Here is a 21,008-nt window from a genome sequence, read left to right on the forward strand (position 1 = left end):
GCTTGCAGTGAGCTGAGATCCGGCCACTGGACTCCAGCCTGGGCAACAGAGCGAGACTCCGTCTCAAAAAATTAAAAAAAAAAAAAAGCCCCCTCCACAAGCTGGAAACCCTGGGATGCCAGTGTCATGGCTCAGTCCAAGTCCAAAGGCTTCAGAACCAGGGAAACCAATGGTGTCACTCTCAGTCCTGGGCCAAAGGCCTCAGATCCCTGAAGAGTGAGGAGGTGCTGGTGACATCTGGGAGTCCAAAGGTCGGGGGACCTGGAGTTGTCCAAGGACAGGAGAGGAAGAGTGTATCCCAGCTCCAGCAAACAGATGGATATATTTGCCTTGTCTTTGTTTTTATTTTCTCTGGGCCCCCCAGCCTATTGGATGGTGCCCACCCTCATGGAGGGCAGATCTTCCTCACCTGGTCAGTCACCTCTGGAAACATCCTTTCAGACATACTCAAAATAATCCTTTACCAGGTTTCTAGGTGTTCCTTAATCTGGTCAGTTTGACACTTAACCATTACACCTACACCCATCCCTGGCTGCTTTCAAGTTTCTATTGTCTTGCCTTTGATTATCAGCCAAAGTTTTGCTGTGATGTAATTAGAATTTGTGGCTTGATATATTTTGTTAGACTCAGAAAATTGGCCATCATCTCTTCAAATATTGCTCATGTTCCATTTTCTTTCCTGTCTTCTTCTGGGTCTCTGGTTACACATGTGTTCAATCTTTTGCAATTTTCAATGTGTCCCTTATGCTTTCATCCATAGTTTCCATTATTCTCTAGGCTTCAATGTGGGTATTTCCTACTGATCATTTTCCAGTTTACTAATCCTTTCTTCATCTGTGTCTAATCTGCTGTTTATTTCATCATTGGGGCCTTAATTTGAGTGATTGTTTTTCAGTTACAGAATTTCTATTTTAATCTTTTTGATAAATTTTATCTGCAGAAATTCTCCATATTGTCTTCTGATAACGCCAATATTGGCATCCCCTGGGTGAGGGTGGGGGAGGTGTCTATTTCCTGTTTTTTCTTTTGATCTTATATCCTAGTAACCTAAGGAGTTTTTCTTTTTTTCTTGGATTCTAGGCATTATGTATGAAAAATTGTAGAGATGACTTGAGGCTTCATTTGATGTTATCCTCACCAAAGAGTAGTTCTGTGCTTCTGCCTGTCAGTCATGGATGGACAGCTTGTGTTCAGAAGAGACTGAGCTGGTTTGAAACTGGACTACCAGCCTGTTTCTGTTAACCCTTACTCCTGGGATGGGACCCTTCAGGGTCCCCACCCAAAGCTGGGGTGCTTTCCTGGGCGTCTCCTTTTTTTCATTTTTTCTTTTTTAGAAACGGAGTCTTGCTCTGTCGCCCAGGCTGAGGTGCAGTGGCGCAATCTCGGCTCACTGCAACCTTCACCTCCCAGGTTCGAGCAATTCTCCTGCCTCAGCTTCTCGAGTAGCTGGGACTCCAGGCGTGTGCCACCACGCCCGGCTGAGCCTCTCCTCCTAGACGGACACCGAATTCCAGTGTTTGTCCCTCCAGCTCCGTGAGTCCAAGAAGGCCTCACTCAGCTTCTCAGCCTCTTAGCTACCACATCCCTCTTAGCCTCCACCCCTTGAACCTCTTGACTTCCAGGCAGCAAAAGCATCAGGGCCAGTTGCTCCAAATTGGGTTTCACCTCCACACTTCCTTTTCTCTGGGGCGCTGGTCCTTGCTGACTTGGTGGTTCTCTGACACCTTTAAGGAAACTTCTTAAAATCTGGGTTATCTGCGAGGGGGTTGGTCAGTTACAGAGTAGTTAGCCATGGCCATAAGCAGAACTCCGTTTCATCGACTTCTGGTGTCCCCCACCTGACCCCCCACACGTCTGGGACACTAGAGAGAGAGTGCCCATCAGAGAATTGTCTTTTGACAGTGAGCACTCATAATCTGCTGGCAAACGTTCTGGGCATACAGGGCTGACTCATTCGGGACTTAGCTGCCATAGGCTTGGATTCTTGTTGGAAACAGCTGCTATAATTTATTCTGATGAATTACTGTTCCAAAGATGGTGTTTCTGAGCTTTCCAAGAACACACTGGACATCAGTTCTAGTTACAGTGAAAGTGGGAGGCAGTGGAGAAGGGAAGCATTGGAAGCTCAGTGCTTGTCTGATCAGGGATATAATTTGTAGAGACCAAAAAAAGGTCGTGACTTTTCCCATCCAAGTACTAACCAGGCCCAACTCTCCTTAGCTTCCGAGGTCAGACGAGATCGGGTGTGTTCAGGGTGGTATGGCCGTCGACAGAAAAAGGTGACTTCTGAAGAAACAATCCCTGTGTTCACCTGGTGGTTTTCTGGAGACAGCTGAGGGGCACCTGGATTGTGACGTGCCCAGGGGCCCTGGGCTGTGTCTGTCATCCCCTGGCAAGGACACTGCCTGGCTCACAGCCCGTGACGAGTGCGTGGCATGCGATGGGCACACGGGCGTTGATTGAATCTTTTGAGATAAAACTAAGGTATTTTTGTTTCATTCTCCTGCTCAGATTACCCGGAAGTTCAGGCTGAATTCTGAAGGCAAACTTGAACAGACAGTCTCCATGGCAACCACCACACAGCCAATGACCCAGCATCTTCATGTCACCTACAAGAAGGTGACCCCGTAACCTAGAGCTTCTGGAGCCCTCAGGAGGGCCTGGCTACTGTGTCTCAACGGTTCGGCTCCTTGGCATACAGTCCCTGCGGCAGAAGTGGGTGTGGCCGGGAGCCTCTGCGGGCTCAAGAGTGTTGTCCAGATGTTTCTGTACTGGCATAGAAAAACCAAATAAAAGGCCTTTATTTTTATGGCTGAGGATTTTGAATATTATCACTTGTGTAGGATGTACATTTTTTTAATCTGCTGATGTTTGTTTTCCAAAGTCTTCCCTAAGAAATTAAGAAGGAGGCTGGGTGTGGTGGCTCATGCCTGTAATCCCAGTATTATAGGAGACCAAGGCGGGTGGATCATCTGAGATCAGGAGTTCGAGACCAGCCTGGCCAACAGGGTGAAACCCCATCTCCACTTAAAATACAAAACATTAGTTGGGCGTGGTGGCATGCGCCCGTAATCCCACCTACTTGGGAGGCTGAGGCAGGAGAATTGCTTGAACCCAGGAGGTGGAGGTTGCAGAGAGCCAAGATTGCACCACTGCATTCCAGCCTGGGAGACAAGAGCGAGACTCTGGGGAAAAAAAAAAAGTGAAAGAGAAATTAAGAAGGGATGAATCTCTTTCCTTTTCTTTCTTCTTGCAGTTTTGACAAGATCTAAAATATTTGTAAATCTTCTGTAGAGTTGGCCGGGCGCAGTGGCTCACGCCTGTAATCCCAGCACTTTGGGAGGCCAAGGCAGGCAAATGGCTTGAAGCCAGGAGTTTGAGACCAGCCTGGGCAACATGGCGAAACCCGATCCCTACAAAAAAAACCCACAAATATTAGCCGAGCGTGGTGGTCCATGCCTGTGGTCCCAGCTACTCAGAAGGCTAAGGTGGGAGGATCCCTGGAGCCTGGGAGGTGGAGGTTACAGTGAACCAAGGTCATACCACAGAACTCCAACTTGGGCGACAGAGCAAGACCCTGTCTCCAAAAAAAAAAGATGGCAGTCATTTTTTCATTACTTTTAAAGAGCCAAGTCTATATTTTCTTACAGATGGAGCATTCCCAAGAGGCTAGCTGTGATTTTTAACATCGTCATGTAAGTTTTAGTTTGTAACTCTGTAATACAGCTTTCGTTTTTGTGGGGTTTTTTTCACTATGAAAGTTCCCAAACATACACTAAACCCTTGTACCTGTCACCCAGCTTCAGTACCTGCCAGCATTTTGCCCACAGCAGTTCCATTTTTCCTCCCCACTTCTGCTGGAATACATGTGAAGCAAATTCCAGACATACTGTCACTTGCACCTAAATCCTTTGGTATGCATCCCAAAACAACCAAAGCCATTTGCTTTCTCTTAACTCCTCACCATATCAGAAATCTCGCCAGGCAGATGGAGATGAGGCTACACGGGTGTTGGGAAGCAGAGTCGGAAGAGGTAGCGCTCAGGCTGCGTGGGGTTAACATCCAGGGTGGCAACCGCAGGTACCACCTCCAGGGCTTGGGGGCAAAATGTGTTACCAGGGTGGGGTTTCGGGGACCTCAGAACTTCGAGGAGGTTCTCGCAAGATGGGCAGGAGGGCCTGGGACGGTATTCCAAGGGCCAAGGGGGTGCCAGGGGACCTGGAGGCTGGGCTCAGAGCTGTCTCTGCTCCCAGAGTAATGCTGAAGTAACCTGGGAATGCCAGGAAGCTCCCAGCCCCAGCTCCTGCATCCCGGGCTCCTGCACGCCCAGCCAGAAGGGAGTGAGGGAGGGCAGCACCCAGGGCAGAGCACAGACAAGCCAAGAGACAAGAAGTCAGTAACTGATGGCACGGTGGTGGTTTCTCAAAATGCATAAGAATTCTGTAACGTTCTCCAACACTCAGTCCTATTCGCATTCCCTGACTGCCTGAGAAATATCCTCATACGATTGGATTATCAAAGCTTTATTCACGTTTGTGTTTGGCTACAAAGTCTTTTAGGATCCTTTTGATCCTAAAAGTCCTCCTCTTCCCTCCCCTGTACCCTTGACTTGTTGGTAAAGCTGGTCACTTGTCCTCGAAGGTGTCCCCAGTCTGGACTCAGCATCATCCTTGTAGTGTTTAACTTGTTCCTCTGTCCCCTCTATATCCTGTCATCTGGAAGTTGGATCTAAAGTTGTGGCTGGAATCACACCTGGGCGATGCTCAGTTCCTCGTGTCACAGCCCATGAGGAGCCTCATGTCTGATTGTCTCACTTTGTTGAAGCCTGACCCCTTTATCGTCAATTTCCCATCAACTGTTCCCCTGACAGTTTTGCCACCTGTGGGTGACCATTGCTAGAACCAGAACCTCCACTGGGACTGCAGATGTTTGTCTTCTGTCTCTCATTAGAAGGACATTTAGTGGCTGGAATTCTCTCAGACCCTCCCTTTATCCATTACGGTAAGTCGGGTTACCCTGAAGCGCGTTCATACTAGAAGGGCAGCATTAATTATTTCCCTTTAATGATCAATTTTTGGAGTAAGAATGTCCTGGCACCCTCCAGTGGTGCCAAAGGACTGAGAGTTCCTCACTCCACTGCACTTACCCTTCCCGCTTCCCTCCTCATGTTATGAACTTAATATTTTCATGTATATAGTCTGTCCTCAGTATCCACAGGGGTGGGTTACAGGACCCACACAGATACCAAAATCAGATGCTCGAATCCCTTGTATAAAATGGCGTGGGGCCGGGCGCGGTGGCTCAAGCCTGTAATCCCAGCACTTTGGGAGGCCGAGACGGGCGGATCACAAGGTCAGGAGATCGAGACCATCCTGGCTAACATGGTGAAACCCCGTCTCTACTAAAAAATACAAAAAACTAGCCGGGCGACGAGGTGGTGGGCGCCTAGTAGTCCCAGCTACTCGGGAGGCTGAGACAGGAGAATGGCGTAAACCCGGGAGGCGGAGCTTGCAGTGAGCTGAGATCCGGCCACTGCAATCCAGCCTGGGCGACAGAGCGAGACTCCGTCTCAAAAAAAAAAAAAAAAAAAAAAATGGCGTGGGATTTGCGTGCAGCCTACGCACATCCTCACAAAAACCTTAAGTCACCTCTGGATTGCTTATAATACCTGATACAGTGTAAATGCTCTGTAAACGTATATTTTTGGGGTGTTTGTATTGTGGGCTTTTTGGGAATTTTTTTATACACAATTGAATCCACAGAAATGGAGGGCCAACTGTATTTGATACCATTTTAATCAAGTGCTGCCTATGCCTTCGGCAAACAGGAGATGCTCAGATTATCTCGTAATTGGCCGGAGGAGCCCCTCCATCCATTGGGCTTTGATGCCTCCTTGCTCTGGGGCCACGACTGCCTCTGACTCTTCTTGCCCAGAGCCTGGAACTACCCATTTCTCCAGAGCCCTGGTCCTCATTAGTGGGGAGTGGGAATTAGAGGCCACAGACTGAGCACTGATTGCTTATGATGGCTGGGCTGCTCTACTTCCCAGCCTTTCCATGGACAAAACCAGAAAATTGTTCTAAAATTTATTTTCTCAGCCAGGCACAGTGGCTCACACCTATGACCCCAGGACTTTGGGAGGCCAAGGTGGGTAGATCACCTGAGGTGAGGAGTTCGAGCCTGGCTGACATGACAAAACCCCATCTCTACTAAAAATACAAAAAATTAGCCGGGCATGGTGGCGGGCGCCCGTAATCCCAGCTACTTGGGAGGCTAAGGCAGGAGAATCGCTTGAACCCAGGAGGCAGAGGTTGCAGTGAGCCGAGATGGCGCCATTGCACTCCAGCCTGGGCAACAGAGCGAGACTGTGTCTCAAACAATTTCTGGTTTATTTTCTCCGAATCACGTGAGGTTATATTAGAGATCAGGACCCTTCACCCCTAACTACTTTAGCATGGGATATACACGTGTATTTTTGAAAAATATGAATTCATACTGTTTTCCATTCAAATTTTAAGATTATGGCCGGGCGCGGTGGCTCACGCCTGTAATCCCAGCACTTTGGGAGGCCGAGGCAGGCAAATCACAAGGTCAGGAGATCAAGACCACGGTGAAACCCTGTCTCTACTAAAAATAAAAATGGGCCGGGCGAGGTGGCGGGCGCCTGTAGTCCCAGCTACTCGGGAGGCTGGGGCAGGAGAATGGCGTGAACCCAGGAGGCGGAGCTTGCAGTGAGCCAGGATCGCGCCACTGCACTCCAGCTTGGGCGACAGAGCAAGACTCCGTCTCAAAAAAAAAAAAAAAAGATTATAAGGGTTTTTAAATATTCTTTGATTTTACCTCTTAAGCTGAAAATCTTGATTCATTACATGAACAGTATTTGCTTTATTCTACATATAAATACATATAATCATTTCAAAATAAGCTTGGGCAACATAGTGAGATCCCACCTCTACCAAAAAAGGCATTGTTAACAATGGCTACTGGTCAAAGTTTGTTTTTTCTGCTAGCCTTTTTAGACTTTTCCCTTTGAAGACACAAAGTTAAAATATTACATAATTGGATTAATTAATCTGCGCTTCTGTCACCAACTTGATACACAAGTCCATGTGTTTAATTTCTAGAAATTGTTATAATTTGTTTTGCAAATGCAAATCATTTGACTGGCTTTCTTGTCGGAACTGTAAAACCAGGCATGTTTGCTCCACACAGGCCTCTGGTACAGCTGTCGAGTGCCCTGGGTAAGGTCACCGTGGTTCAGCTTGCCGTGGTTTAGCTTGCCATGGTTTGGTTTAGCTCGCCGTGGTTTGGCTCACCATGGTTCGGCTCGCCGTGGTTCAGCTCGCTGTGGTTTGGCTTAGCTCGCCATGGTTTAGGCAACAGATCCCCTCATGCTGGGCACTTGGGTTGTTTCCAGTCTTTGGCCAATCAAATGTCAGAGTTGGACCCAGCACCTCCGTTGGGACTGCAGCGTGCTTGTCTTCTAAGTCTGTTTAGAAGGGCATTTCCACATCTTTGTGGATTCTGGCCATCGTATCTTAAGGATACATTTCTGGGAATGGGATTAGCAGTCAGCAGGGAGAGGCTCGTCTGGCTTGTCTGGGTGTTGTCCCTGTCCCCAAGGGGCCAAGTGTTCTACATCCCCACAGCATTGTAGGAGGCGCCTGCCCCCATCAGCAGCCGAATCTGGTGTCAAATTTGGATTTGGGTCAATCTTATAGGTGAGAAATGGAGTCTTGGGGTGGTTTTGGTTTGCACTTCTCTCTCTCTTTTTTTTTAAATCATTTTCTTGATTTTCCAAACTCATGAGCTCTTTTGAATAAGGAATATTAATCCTAATATTTCTCATTTTAAGTTATAATTTTTATCGAGGTAAAATATACATAAAACAACATTTTTATCAGAGTCCTATAGATGATTTTAAAAATTCACCATTTTAACCATCTTAACTACAATTTAGCGGCATTTAGTACATTCATAACGTACAACCGTCACTTCTCTGTGCTTCCAAAGCTCGCATCACCCCGGAAGGAGACCCCGCACCTGTTCAACACCATCCCCCCGCCCTCGGTCCCCAACAGTCTCTGCCCTGCTTCCCACTCAAGTCACCAAACTTTTGAAAATGCTCTATGTTATAAAACATTTTCCCCGGGATACATTTTGTCTTTTATTGCTCCTGGGTTTTAAATCCTATTTAGGAAGATTTTGCTTACTCCCCAGTGATGAAGGAATTCACCTTTTCCTAGTACTTTTGACCCATTTGGAATTTGTCTTCGTGTATGGTATGAAGTGCAGATTCATTCTCGTCTTTTTGCAAGTGGTTAACATTTACTGACAAGTCCATCCTTTCCTCACTGGTATCGTATGCTACCTTATAGACTGCACGTTCCAGGCATTGGGATCTGTTTCCAGGTTTTCATGTCCCTGGGCCTGCCTGCCTACGTGGGTCCTGGTGCCATGTGTTCCATTTCAGAGGCCAGGAGATGGTTCCATGGCAGAGGACCTCCCCATTTCTTTTTCAGGGTTTTCCTGGCTATTTTTACACTCTTGTGCATCTTCTGTCTCACATGAACTTTATAATTAGTTTTTTAGATCCGGGAAAAACATTCGGCGTTTTTATAAGGATTACATTACATTTATAAATTTACTTTTGTAGAATTGTCTTGCTTAGGAGAGTTTTCTTATCCAGGACCATGGTATTTCTTTCTGTCTGTCTTAATTCATTTTCTGTTGCTCTGACTGAATACCACAGACTGGGTAAGTTATAAAGAAAAGAATTTTATTTCTTACAGTTCTGGAGGCAGGGAGCTAAGGTATAGGAGTTGCATCTGGTGAGGACCTTCTTGCTGGTCAGGACTCTGCAGCCTCGAGGTGATGCCAGGCATTATGTGAGGGTCTTATGAGAGACGGCAAAGCTGGCTTTTATAACCAGCCCCCTGGTGATAACTGCTCCACTCCCTGAGAACCCATTAGTCCATGAATGGATTACTCCTCATGAGCCAGTCACCTCCCCAGAATCCCATCCCAGCACTGCTGCATTGGAGTCCAGGTTTCCAACGCATGAACTTTTGGGGAATGGTTCAAACCATGGTATTGTTGAAATCTACTTTGGTGTCTTTATGGCATATTTAAAGTTTTTCCCATTTAGGATTTCACATTTCTTTCATGCATGAGGATTTTTATCTTTTTGTTGCTGTTAAAAATGGGTCATCTCTTCCATTCTGTCTTTTAACTGAAAGTATACACAAAGATCTCTGTGTGCTACTTTAAATCCTGCTGTTTCTCTGAATTCTCCTAGTGTTTGCAACATCACTTTCTTGTGCTGGAAATATAACAAAGTATCTGATCCAAGAAGCATCTGGCAGGAAGCCTGGGCAGGAGGGGCACCTTGAGCGTGGGCTTCACTGTTCCTCCTTCCTCCTCCCCTTTCCTCTGCCCCTTCTCCCACCGGCCACTTTCCTTCTCTCCCATCTGCTGTCCACCAGGCAGGCGTTGCCAGACCACCCCAGGGGTCCTCCCTTCATGTTTCTGGAGACTGTGTGGGTTGGGGGGGGTGCGTGATAGAGGGGGCAGGGCTTCAAAGGAGACGCTCGGGGGAGGGCCCCCTGGAGGGGCGAGGAGAGGATGGGGCGTGCGAGGAGGCCTTGCCCTCCAGCTTTGTCAGAAGGGCTAATGTCTGTGGCCTGAGCTGGCATCAGGCTTTAAGAGGAGAATGTCAGCCGGGCGCAGTGGTTCACACCTGTAATCCTAGCACTTTGGGAGGCCAAGGTGGGTGGATCCCTTGAGGTCAGGATTTCGAGACCAGCCTGGCCAACGTGGCAAAACCCCATCTCTATGAAAAATAGAAAAATTAGCCGGGCGTGGTGGTGGGCACCTGTAATCCCAGCTACTCAGGAGACTGAGGCACAAGAATCACTTGAACCTGGGGGGCAGAGGTTGCAGAGAGGCGAGACTGCGCCACTGCACTCCAGCCTGGGTGACAGAGCAAGGTCCTAAAAAGGGAAGAATATCGCTGCATCAGAAAGCAGGAAGGTGGGGCCTGCCCAGGCCCGTAGCCCTGCAATGAGTCTGGCCCAGAGGCACAGTCGGACACACAGGAGGCCAAAGTGAGAGGAATGAAAATGGGCTGGACGGATCAGGGGACTGAGGAGAGCCGGGTCGTAAGGCCCCCTGGCGTTTGTTCTCTGGACGGATGAGGGGACTGAGGAGAACTGGGCTGCAGGGCACCCTGGCATTTGTTCCCAGGGTAGGGGAGCTCTGGCGTGGCACACGGTAGCAGAAGACAGCCTCCACCAGGAGGGTCGTGGTCGGCCCACGTGGAGATTTTAGAGACATCTCACTCTTCAGGTTTTGTCCTATCAGGTTCAGTCACCTGTGTGCAGTGTCCACAGGAAGGCCTGTGCAAGGCCGCATGGGAAGCAGGGTGGTCCACCAGGCCTGGCCTCAGGGGTCCTGTTCCGGAGAAGCAGATGCACAAAGCGAGGGACACAGGTAGTGGGCCTTCCTGTGTGGCTCCTCAGCCACGGAACCGCAGCACCTAAGAGCCACCACTGAAGAGGCAAACGAGCCCTGCGGCAGGCCTGAACCAGAGTTCCTGGGCACTGCCCCGTGCACCCAGTCGGGAGCCTCCCTGCTGAGGGTCAGCGGAGGCTTGGGGTACTGGCATTAGGGCTGGGTCCTGAGGGAAGATGAGGGAGAGAAGTAGAGGAGGAGGAGGAGGGAGGGGAGGGAGTAGGGCTGCCAAGGGAGGGTAGGAGGGTGGAGGGCTGGATAAGGAGGAGGGCTACAAAGAAAAGAGGAGTAGCGCTGCAGGGGAGGAGGGTGGAGGACTGCAGGGGGCGGAGGAGAGGGAGGAAGGTTGCAAGGGGAGGAGGAGGAGTATTGTGGGTGAAGGGGAAGAGAAGAGCTGGCTGGGGAGGAGGAGGAGAGCTACAAAGAAAAGAGAACTGCAGTGGGAGGAGGAGAGTGGTGGAGAGTTGCAGGGGAGGGGGAGGGTGGAGGACTGGAAGAGGAGGAGGGTTGTAGGGGGAGGGTGGTGGAGGGCTGCAGAGGAGGAAGAGGAGAATAGGGAGAACAAATCCACTCTAGCAGGGGAACGAGGGCAGCATGGGGAGGACAAACCCACTCTAGCATTCCAATCTCCCTAAGCCTTTGAATCCCTTCCACACTAACCATGGGTGACCAGGCATGTCCAGTTATCCCATGGTGGGCCATGTTTTGGCCCATGTTTCAGCCAAGCAGCCAACCAACCAATCAGAGCCCTTTCTAAATGCAGGCTCTCTGCTTAGTGAGCCCGTACCAATAAATTTGGCCTGATCCAACTCTGTGTTCCTCCTGCCATTCTCCCAGGCCCTCAATATGCATTCCCACGTTCCTGGGGTTTCTGTGTAAACTGGAAAACTCACATCCTCTTGGGTAAGTGCATCTCCTCATGCTCACGCCCTGTATCTCAGCTCTAGGGCCTGCCCCACATCAGTCTAGTTCCATGTCTAGAAGCAAAAAGGGGTGGGGGCAGGTCCTGGGGAGCAGCAGCCTGGTCTTGCTAGTCAGCAGCCTCAGGGCCGTCCCATTTCCTCAGACAACACAGGGTTAACCGCTCAGATGGAGTTGGGGAAGCTACCACTAGGGTTAGGGGGGCCTCTTCCACTGTTGAAGACTCATCAGGATTTAGGGGTTCAGGGTCTCCACTGTTCATCAGGGTCGCCCCACACATCCTCATCCCAGCTCCAGCTGACAGGATCCCATTCCTTGCCAACCAATGCCTTCACTTGCACAGCAGACACCGTGAGGCTGGGAGTTCCACATGTGCTATAATGCAGCCACTGGAAGGACAAGATTCTGGGTTTTTCAGTAGTCTCAGACCCGCAGCTAAAGGAGTTAAGAGTCTTTCTTGGGATAGTCATAACTTGCAGATTATTCAGGTGACACTTCAGCTGGGAATCTGAATCCTGAGCTCACTCCCATCATACTTTTTTGAGATGGAGTCTCACTCTGTTCAGGCTGGAGGGCAGTGGGGCAATCCCGGCTCACGGCAAGCTCTGCCTCCCGGGTTCAAGTAATTCTCCTGCCTTAGCCTCCCGAGTAGCTGGGATTACAGGTGCCTGCCACCACACCTGGCTAATTTTTGTATTTTTAGTAGAGTTGGGGTTTTGCCATGTTGGCCAGGCTGGTCTTGAACTCCTGACCTCAGGTGATCCACCTGCTCGGGCCTCCCAAAGTGCTGGGATTACCGGCGTCAGCCACCACACCTGTTTTTGTTTTTGTTTTTGTTTTGAGACAGGGTCTCACTATGTTACCCAGGCTGGAGTACAGTGGTACAATCACAGCTAACTGCAGCCTCAATCTCTCAGATTCAACCAATCCTCCCCCGTCAGCCTCCAGAATAACTGGGACCACAGGTGCAGGCCACCGTGCTTGACTAATTTTATTTTTGTAGAGACGGGATCTTGTTATATTGCCTAGGCTGGTCTCGAACTTCTGGCCTCAAGCCATCCTCCTGCCTCCCAAAGTACTGGGATTACAGGTGTGAGCTACTGCACCTGGCCCATTATACTCTAGTTTGACGAAAGTGTTCAAAACAAAAGCCACCAGAACCAGAACCCTGCCTTCTGCAAGTATTTAATGAGCAGCACCCAGTGGTGATACTATGCATCTCTCTGTTGGTACATCACACGATGGACTATTGGTGCTCTTTTTACTACTAGAAATCAGCATTAGTGCCTTTACATCTAATCAGGATAAAGAACCAATTCCAGGAACCCTCCCATCCCCACCCTCTCACCACTCCCCCACCCCCAATTATTTTCAAGCAAACGTTCCACACCTTTTACCATGTTGTATGTAGGTAGAAGCCATTTTAACACACGCGAGTGACATTCTGTGTAAAATGAGAATGATCATTTGGAGAAGTTTATTACCACCCCAACCCCCCAGTGGGATCTGAATGCCATGTGAGTCCGGGGCTGGCTTTCTGCTGGGGTCCTCTTGTCCTGGCATGTGGCCCACCCCAGCATGAAGCCTGGCAGGGAGGGCTCAGGTGGGCGGCGTGCGGAGGGCAGGCTGCTAGGCCAGGCCTCCCCAGAAGGACCGCCCACATCCAGCCTGTATCTCCTGAGTGCCATGCTGCGTTGGGGCGGGACGGGACAGGGCTGGCTCGGGGTTCCAGGAAAGATGCCTCATGTGCCCAGAAACGTAGGCGTCAAGGGAAGGCTGCGTGTGGGTACGTCCTGAGGGGCTGGGCTTCCTGGGCATCTGAGTTCTTAGGGAGCCCTAATAGGCACATCCCCAAATGGCTGTCTGAGGATGGGCACAAAAATAGCAGATGGGGTCACCCTCACCCTCCACTGACATGAAACTGGACTGGGATCTGACTCATGCGACCTTCCTTCTCTGCCGCAGGTTCCACATCCACGGGTTAAGCGGGATCTAGCTCATGCGACCTTCCTTCTCCGCTGCAGGTTCCACGTCCACGGGTTAAGCATGCGGTCTGGAGCCCACTGGCCCCGGTTCCCACCACACAAGGACCCCATCACAGGTGGGGGTCATACTCTTCCTCCAGAAACGGATTAAGCAACCAGCACGTGAGCCTTACGCTCTGTTGACTGGCTGCGTCCCCACGGCTCTTCCAGCTTCAGCCAGGCCAGGGTCACCTTCAGATTGAATGTGCGGGGCCCCTGAGGACTCAGGTCCTGAGACAGCCCCTCTTCCTGGGATGGGACCCCCAGGCTCAGGTGACAGCACGGTGTTCCCAGGCCCCTGCATTTGGGGCTCAGGGGAGAGCAAGTGTTTCCGGGCCCCTGCATCTGGGGCCTGGGAGTTGACGCTGACTTCCTGGCCCCAGAAAGAAAAGGGAAGACACAGAGATGCCAGGAGAAGGGGCACAAGCGGGGAGGGTCGCAGGCTGCCCCAAAGCCCAGCTCCAGGCTCAGGCAAGCCTATCCCCGCTCACCCCTTCTGGAGGGCCTCGGTCTCTGGAGGAACGGGGCTTAGGGGGTCTCCAAGGGTTAGAGTGCTCCAGGCTCGGGTTGGGAGGAGGGAGATGTGTTCGGGTGCTGAGGGCCTCCTGCGTCAGGCCCAGGGGGCCAGGCTGCGGCCACTGCCCAGGTGGGCAGCTCATCTCTCTGGCAGCAGCACGAAGAAGGCAGCCTTCAGGAAGCGGCCGAAGCTGCAGAGTGCGGCTACCAGCCAGTGGGAGCGGAGGCCAGGGTCTGTGCTGACCACACACTTGAGGACATCAGTCTGGGAGGGAAGAAGGAGAACGTGAGAGAGCAGAGCCAACACCGCCAGACCCCCCGCACCACCAGGCCCCCCGAAACTGCCAGGCCCCCAGCACCACCAGGCCCCCTAGCACTGTGCACCAGAATATCAGCAAATTGTGTGAGGGAATGCAGGAGACTGTTCGGGAAGGAGGTCTGCGGCCTGGACTGAAGTCTCCAGCACAAGACCAGACCCGACACCGAGCCAGCGTGAAGGGCCAGGAGGCACCGGAGGTGGAGACAGAGGGCAGCCAGGCCAGGCCGGCCGGAGGGCCCCTGCCAAGCAGGAGAGAGGCCTTCGTGGCCCTTGCTGGGGCTCCGGACATCCAGACCAGGGTGCCAGCTCCCCTCAACCACCTGCCTGCTGCGCCCCAGGGGCTACAAGTACCCCAGCGTCCTCCTGTGGGGCCTCGGAGCCTGGGCTGCCAGGAAGAGGCAAACCCAGCTTCATTCAGACTCTGCCTGGAACAACAGCAGGAACTGCGCTTCCAGAAGCCCAAGGACTCCCTGGACTCTGAAGTTCCTCCTGGATGAGTGAATGAACGTCCACTCCAATTCTCTTACTCCCTTCACTTCCTGCTAATAAATGACGTCTTTTCCCTGCAGCCTGGACCTGTGGCCTTGGCGTTGCTCAAAGTGTCCTCGCCCACAGGGCACACAGTGCCCAGCCCCATGCCAGACTCCACAGGAGGAAAGCAGGGGGGGACGAAAGTCTTGGGGTTTCTGTGCTGAGGGATGCCTGTAGCCGTGTGTCATCTTAGGACAGTGTCCTCCCCCACCCCCAATTCAGCCTTCGGGAGACCACAGCTCCCACAGACCACTTGACTTCAATCTCTCGAGATGTCGAACCAAAGACCCCAGCAGAGGGGTCTGAGCCCTGTCATCCCTGGCCACTGATTTACACACCGGGCCCAACACCCACTGTGCAGGAAAGAACGCTGGACTCTGGGCAGGGGAGCCGCCCTCCATACCCAGGCCCCAGCAGCACCTGCGGTCTGGACAGGGCAGGGCGGGAAGCTGGGGGCATGGAGACAGATGAAGGGTTTGGCTCTGATACCCACCCCTCGGGACCTTGCTTTTCCCACTCGGGTGGGCAGGGGCTGGGGGCAGCAGGTCTTTAGTACAGGGGTAGGGTCAGGGGGTAAGTCAGTGCTGGATCCCGGCAGAGGAGAGAGCCCAGGGCCTGCCTGTAGGTCTCGGCCTTTGCCGCACTCCCTGCCTCGCCCGTCTCCCCCAGCAGTGCTCAGGTGATCACCCACGCGCCACTCCCTCCCATACCTCTGCACCCTGGCACCCCAGCTCTCCCAACCCCACGGGCGCTCAGGCGCTCACCCATCCGCCGCGTCTCCGCAGCCAGGTTGCCAGGGTCTTGCGCACAAACTCCCCCAGGCAGTCCACGAGGGCGTGGACCATGGCAGGCTGGGCCTGCCTCACACAGTCCACGGCCAGCCCCGCGGCCACCGCATACAGGGACACCACCTTGCCCCACGTGATGCCTGCAGGGAGAGAGATGGTCAAGACCAGAACTTGAATTCCGCCCACGGGAGCACTGAAGGAAGGGGCTGGGCCTCTCTGAGCTGCTGTTGTGCTTGCTGTCCAGCTAATGACCAGGGACCCTCCCAAGGGGGACCGCTCCCCTACAGGACACCTGGCCAGCTGGCCGCCTGTCCACCCTCTCAGGCAGTTCTCGGGCAGGCAGGTTTCTCGGACTCCACTGCATACCTGCCCAGCCCACGTCTGTGGAGGAGGCCGCAGCTACAATGCAGGGTGAGGCAAGGGAACTGAGGGCAGCAGCCAGTGAGCAGCCAGTGACCTCACAGTCAGCACCCCGCGGCAGCCTGTTCCCGCAGCAGGCCTGGCATCCAGATTTTACATATAAAGAAGCTGAGGCCTGCGGAGAAACCGCCTTCCCCAGACCCCTAACCTGCTGAGGCTGAACTGAGATGGAAGCCGCCTTGAAAGAGAAGACAAAAGATGGTGACAGCGGGGGAAAGAACAAAAGGCAGGACACAACGCCTCAACACGGACAGACATTTTATATATTAGCGAGAAAAGAGAGGCTTTCAAAAGAACTACAAGCACAGAACTGGAACAGCTGATTCACCCAAAAAAATTATAAATCAGAAACACAAAACATGTTCACCTTCATTCATAACCAAAGAAAGGCAAATTAAAACAAGATGTGATCTATTGCATTAAAAGCTTGTAGGCGAGGCACGGTGGCTCACGCCTGTAATCCCAGCACTCTGGGAGGCCGAGGCGGGCAGATCACAAAGTCAGGAGTTCAAGACCAGCCTGACCAACACGGTGAAACACCGTCTCTACAAAAGATACACAAAAAAATTAGCTGGGCGTGGTGGCGGCACCTGTAATCCCAGCTACTCAGGAGGCTGAAGCAGGAGAATCGCTTGAACCCGGGGAGGCGGAGGTTGCAGTGAGCCAAGATTGCACCACGGCACTCCAGCCTGAGCGACAGAGCGAGACCCCGTCTCTAGATAAATAAATAAATGCTTTTAAATGGCAGTGTGAGGACTCAGGCAACTGCAAAGCCTTGTGAACCTTGGTGGGAAGCCCAGCTGGAGGGCACTGGCAGTATCTGAATGGCCACAAAACATGCCGCCCAGCAGTGATCCCTGGAGGGAGTCAGCCTGAGGACACTGCACATGCAAAGATGAAGCACTGCTCTCCAGTCCCTCATACAGCAGCAAACCTGGATCTTTTATGAAAACAAAAATCAGCTCCAACAAATAGTCACAGACGTTCACAGCAGCCAATTCACAATTGCCAAAAGGTGGAAAGAACCCAAGTATCCTTCAACAGATAAATGGTTACATAAATGTGGTGGTCGGCCATAGAAGGCAGGCCGGGCATGAACCCCCGCACCCAGCAATTTTTTTTTTTTAATAGGGTCTCTTTGGCTGGCCGCGGTGGCTCATGACTATGATCCCAGCACTTTGGGAGGCCGAGGCAGGTGGATCACCTGAGGTCGGGAGTTCGAGACCAGCTTGGCTGACATGGTGAAACTCTGTGTCTCTCCTAATAATACAAAAATTAGCCAGGCGTGGTGGCACACGCCTGTAATCCCAGCTACTTGAGAGGCTAAGGCAGGAAAATTGCTTGAACCCAAGAGATGGAGGTTGCAGTGAGCCAAGATTGCACCACTGCACCTCCAGCCTGGGCGACAAGTGAAACTCCGTCGCAAAAAAAAAAAAAAGAAAAAAGAAAAAAGAAAGAAAGAATAGGGGTCTGCCTCTGTCACCCAGGCTGGAGAGCAGTGGTACAATCTCAGCTCGCCACAACCTCTGCCTCCCAGGTTCAAGCGATTCTCCTGTCTCAGCCTCCTGAGTAGCTGAGATTACAGGCATGTGCCACAACGCCCAGCTAATTCTGTATTTTTATTAGAGACAGGGTTTCTTCTTTTTGGTCAGGCTGGTCTCGAACTCCTTATCTCAGGTGATCCAACCACCTCGGCCTCCCAAAGTGCTGGGATTACAGGCGTGAGTCACTGCACCCGGCCATTTAAATTTTTCTTATAGTAAAACTATAATTAGAAGAATTATATAAAATTACATATGTAGTTATAGAAATACAATTCAAATTCAAAGAAGAAAAAACTATTGCCGACTTTTAAATGGGGAGGAAAATGAGTTCTACCACTTTGGAAATGAGTTATTCCAAAGTCCTGAGTGGGAACTTTGAAGCCCTAAATGAAAACAGTCAGAAAACATTTGTTGGCCCCTGCCTTCATGGGCGGCTCCTGGGGCTGGAGACTTGGAGACCCCCATGGAGCCCTGCCCTGCGGCCGTCAGGTGGCTCACATCACCAGCCAATGCCCCAGCCAGTGCAGGTGGCTCACATCACCAGCCAATGCCCCAGCCAGTGCAGGTGGCTCACATCACCAGCCAAAGCCCCAGCCAGTGCAGGTGGCTCACATCACCAGCCAATGCCCCAGCCAGTGCAGGTGGCTCACATCACCAGCCAAAGCCCCAGCCAGTGCAGGTCGGGCCGCCTGCCTGCAGTGGAGGGGCTGGGCTGGGCGCACACCCTCGGGGTGCCTGCTAAGAGGAAGAGAGGGAGGAAGACCCGGGGTCAGAGTGTGCAGGGGTAGCTGGCATGGGAAGGGCCTCAGGCAGGGAGGCAAGGACATGTAAAGCACCTGGAGGCTAGAGGCTCACTCTGTAGGCAAAAGGGCCCAAGAGGACTGGGATGGACAAAGGGTGAAGGGGATTGGGGGTGCAGCTGCCAGTGGGCCTGAGGGGCAGAAGGGAGCAGCCCTGCCCTAGCTCCCTAGTCAGGTGGCTCTAAGTTCAGGGAGGTTCAGAAACCCGTTGCAGGTCACGCAGCTCCTGTGCTTCAGCCTGCGCGGCTCCCCTCAGGCAGGTGGTGGTGTGGAGGCTGCCGGGTGGCCAGAGCCAGGCCTGCATGGGACAAGCCTGGGGCGCTAGGTGGGCTGGGGGATGTTGACCACAGGGGAGTCAGCTCCAGTTTTCCAGCGAAACCCACAAGACTTAAACTGAACTCTACACATGGTCCGAACCACCTGGTCGGTGCCCCCCAACATCCCCTGTCAGCTGTGTGCCCACTCGTCCCGCCATCACCGTTCCCCTCAGCCCTCCCTGGCCTTCAGGCGCCCTCCCAGAACCAACCAGAGCCTTCCTAGAAACCGCCCCCACCTCAGGCCAGGCCCTGCTCAGGCAAGGCTGGGCGGGCAGGAGCATCCCGGCCCCATCCTCTCTCCCTGCCAAAGGGGGAGGCCCACCTCCGGGGCCTGCTCCACCTCCGGGGCCCGGGCAGGCTGCTGCATTCTCGGAAGTGACTGTGCCTTTTAAAGCCAGCCTGCGGCTCGTAAACCCAGCAGCCCCGAGACAGACGCCCGGGGGGCCGACCACGCACCGGCGTCAGCCCAGGGAGGGCCAAGAGGGGTCGTCAGCCCAGGATGCCTTCCACTCCTGGCTTCCTTCCTGGGCCCCACCCGCTGCCTCCTCCGGGTGCCTGCCTGGGCTACCCTGGGGGAAGGAGGGGCGGGCACCAGCTCACCAGCTCCTGCCACCATGCTTTTGCCGCCCACTGTGCCGTGGACCCTGCCCCCTGCCCACCCAGCCCGAGCCACACCACACCACCCGCCCACTCCCCAGCCCCTACCCATATGTACCCCCAGTCAACCTAGGTCTGCTCCATGACACGCCTCAGCCTGGCTGGGTCCGGACCCCACCATCAGCCCCACCGGGCTGCCATATGGGGGCCTTGGAGCCACACTGCCAAAGAGGATTCATTTACAATCTCCCAGAGGAACACAGGAGCAGTGACAGAATCCAGGCTCTGAGGCCACCCCAAGGAGTGCCAGACAGGGCGTCTCGCCCGCACCCAGCTCGGTCCTGCCTCCTGACCCCACACCACAGCCTGAGGCCACTGCCCCTCCCCAGGTGTGGTCCGAGGCACTCCAGTACATGCTGTGGCAACAAAACAAGCCTGGGGGCAGGACCAGACCTCGCCTGGACTCCACCCCAGGACTCAGCCTTCCCTCTCCAGCAGCCTGCAGGGTCACCGCTGCGTCCCAGCCTAAGTCACTTCTGTCCAGGGAGGTCAGCAGTGAGCAAGTGTGGCACTGGAGAGGCCGGACTCTGTCAGCAAACGCTGGCAGCCCCCGCCGCCTTGGCCTACAGCCGAGGGTGTCAGCCCCGCTCTGTCTCCAGGCTTCCGGCCGGCCCACCCGGGGTCAGAGGAGATGCCTGGGAGAGGAGCTGGAGGTCACCCCACAAGGGTGGGGTCTGCCTGAGCGAGAGGCACTGGTCCTCACACTTCTGGCCTCTTCCCCTTGCCCTCTGGTGGGTGGAGGTCCTGAGGCCATCTGAAGACCCCTAGCTCTGAGGGTCCCCCCCGTGGTATGGGATGCATCTCCCACAGCGAGGGTGTGGCTTCCTCTGGCGCCTCTGCCTGATGCCCGGCTCCTGCTGCTGTCAGGACTGCCGTGCAGACAAGGCAGCTGAGGCCACAGAGATGACAAAGGGCCACAGTCACACAGCTGATTGGCCACGGACCCAGACCAGCTCCCAGACGACGGGGTGCAAGGCCTCCCTGCTGCCAGGTGTCTTCCAAAAACCCACCCCGGGTGAACAGCATTCCCCCTCCTCCAAACTTCAGGGAATCCTGCTCACCCAGGGTTCGCTGGCCCAGAGCTGTGCCCAGCACCCAGACAGCACTTGGAAAACAGCTGAGGGATGTGCCGATCAGGGAGGTGCCACATCGGGGCCGGCGCACCACTCACCCCTATGGCAGCACCCAGCGCCTGCCACACCCAGGGGCAGCTCATAGCACGGGGTGCCAGGACGGGATCCAAGGTCACAGAGGTCAAAGGGGCTGAGGTCTGCAGGGCCAGACCCGATGACACGGGGCAAGCGGACAGAAGCCACACTGGACAAATCCAGGCCGAGGCAGCTGGACAAGTGGACAGCAGGGCACCAAGCAGGGGAGACAAGCCCTGAGCCTCCTGTGGGCCTAGAAGCATGTGGACAGCCGGGAGCAGCAGGAGGGGGGAGGCGGGGCCCGGAGTTGCCTCTCCAGGGCAGAGATGGGAGTGCCCAGGAGGGTCACAGGTGAGGCAGGCACAGCCAGGTGAGACGCACTGCTGTTCTCTGGACACCCCCGGGAGCCAGTCAGCTTGGACTTCCCGCCCCCATGCTGTCCCCTCTCCTGGACGCTGGAGCCCTAAAGCCTTGCCTCTGACCACCAGAATCCAGCAGTTACCCATGACTT

The 21,008-nt window shown here is 53.5% G+C and overlaps 2 protein-coding genes across 3 annotated transcripts in view; one reads left to right on the top strand and one right to left on the bottom strand.

Annotated features, from left to right (window-relative positions):
- The window catches only part of THAP4 (THAP domain containing 4), a 41,785-nt gene extending 38,954 nt beyond the window's left edge, over positions 1–2,831 (top strand). For both annotated transcript variants that reach the window (XM_011996368.1, XM_011996369.1), the window contains exon 5: positions 2,512–2,831. In XM_011996368.1, the coding sequence (XP_011851758.1) occupies positions 2,512–2,631 (120 nt within the window). In that variant the 3' untranslated portion in view covers positions 2,632–2,831. The remainder of the gene's footprint in view (positions 1–2,511) is intronic.
- Positions 2,832–13,723: 10,892 nt separating this feature from the next.
- BOK (BCL2-related ovarian killer) overlaps positions 13,724–21,008 on the bottom strand; it is a 19,377-nt gene continuing 12,092 nt past the window's right edge. The window contains exons 6-7 of the mRNA XM_011996399.1: positions 15,588–15,751; positions 13,724–14,238 (exon numbers count right to left, since the gene is read on the bottom strand). Coding sequence (XP_011851789.1) covers positions 14,113–14,238; positions 15,588–15,751 — 290 coding nt within the window. The 3' untranslated portion in view covers positions 13,724–14,112. The remainder of the gene's footprint in view (positions 14,239–15,587; positions 15,752–21,008) is intronic.

Source organism: Mandrillus leucophaeus, unplaced genomic scaffold (genome assembly GCF_000951045.1).
Source record: "Mandrillus leucophaeus isolate KB7577 unplaced genomic scaffold, Mleu.le_1.0 Scaffold510, whole genome shotgun sequence".
NCBI classification, from domain to species: Eukaryota; Metazoa; Chordata; class Mammalia; order Primates; family Cercopithecidae; genus Mandrillus; species Mandrillus leucophaeus.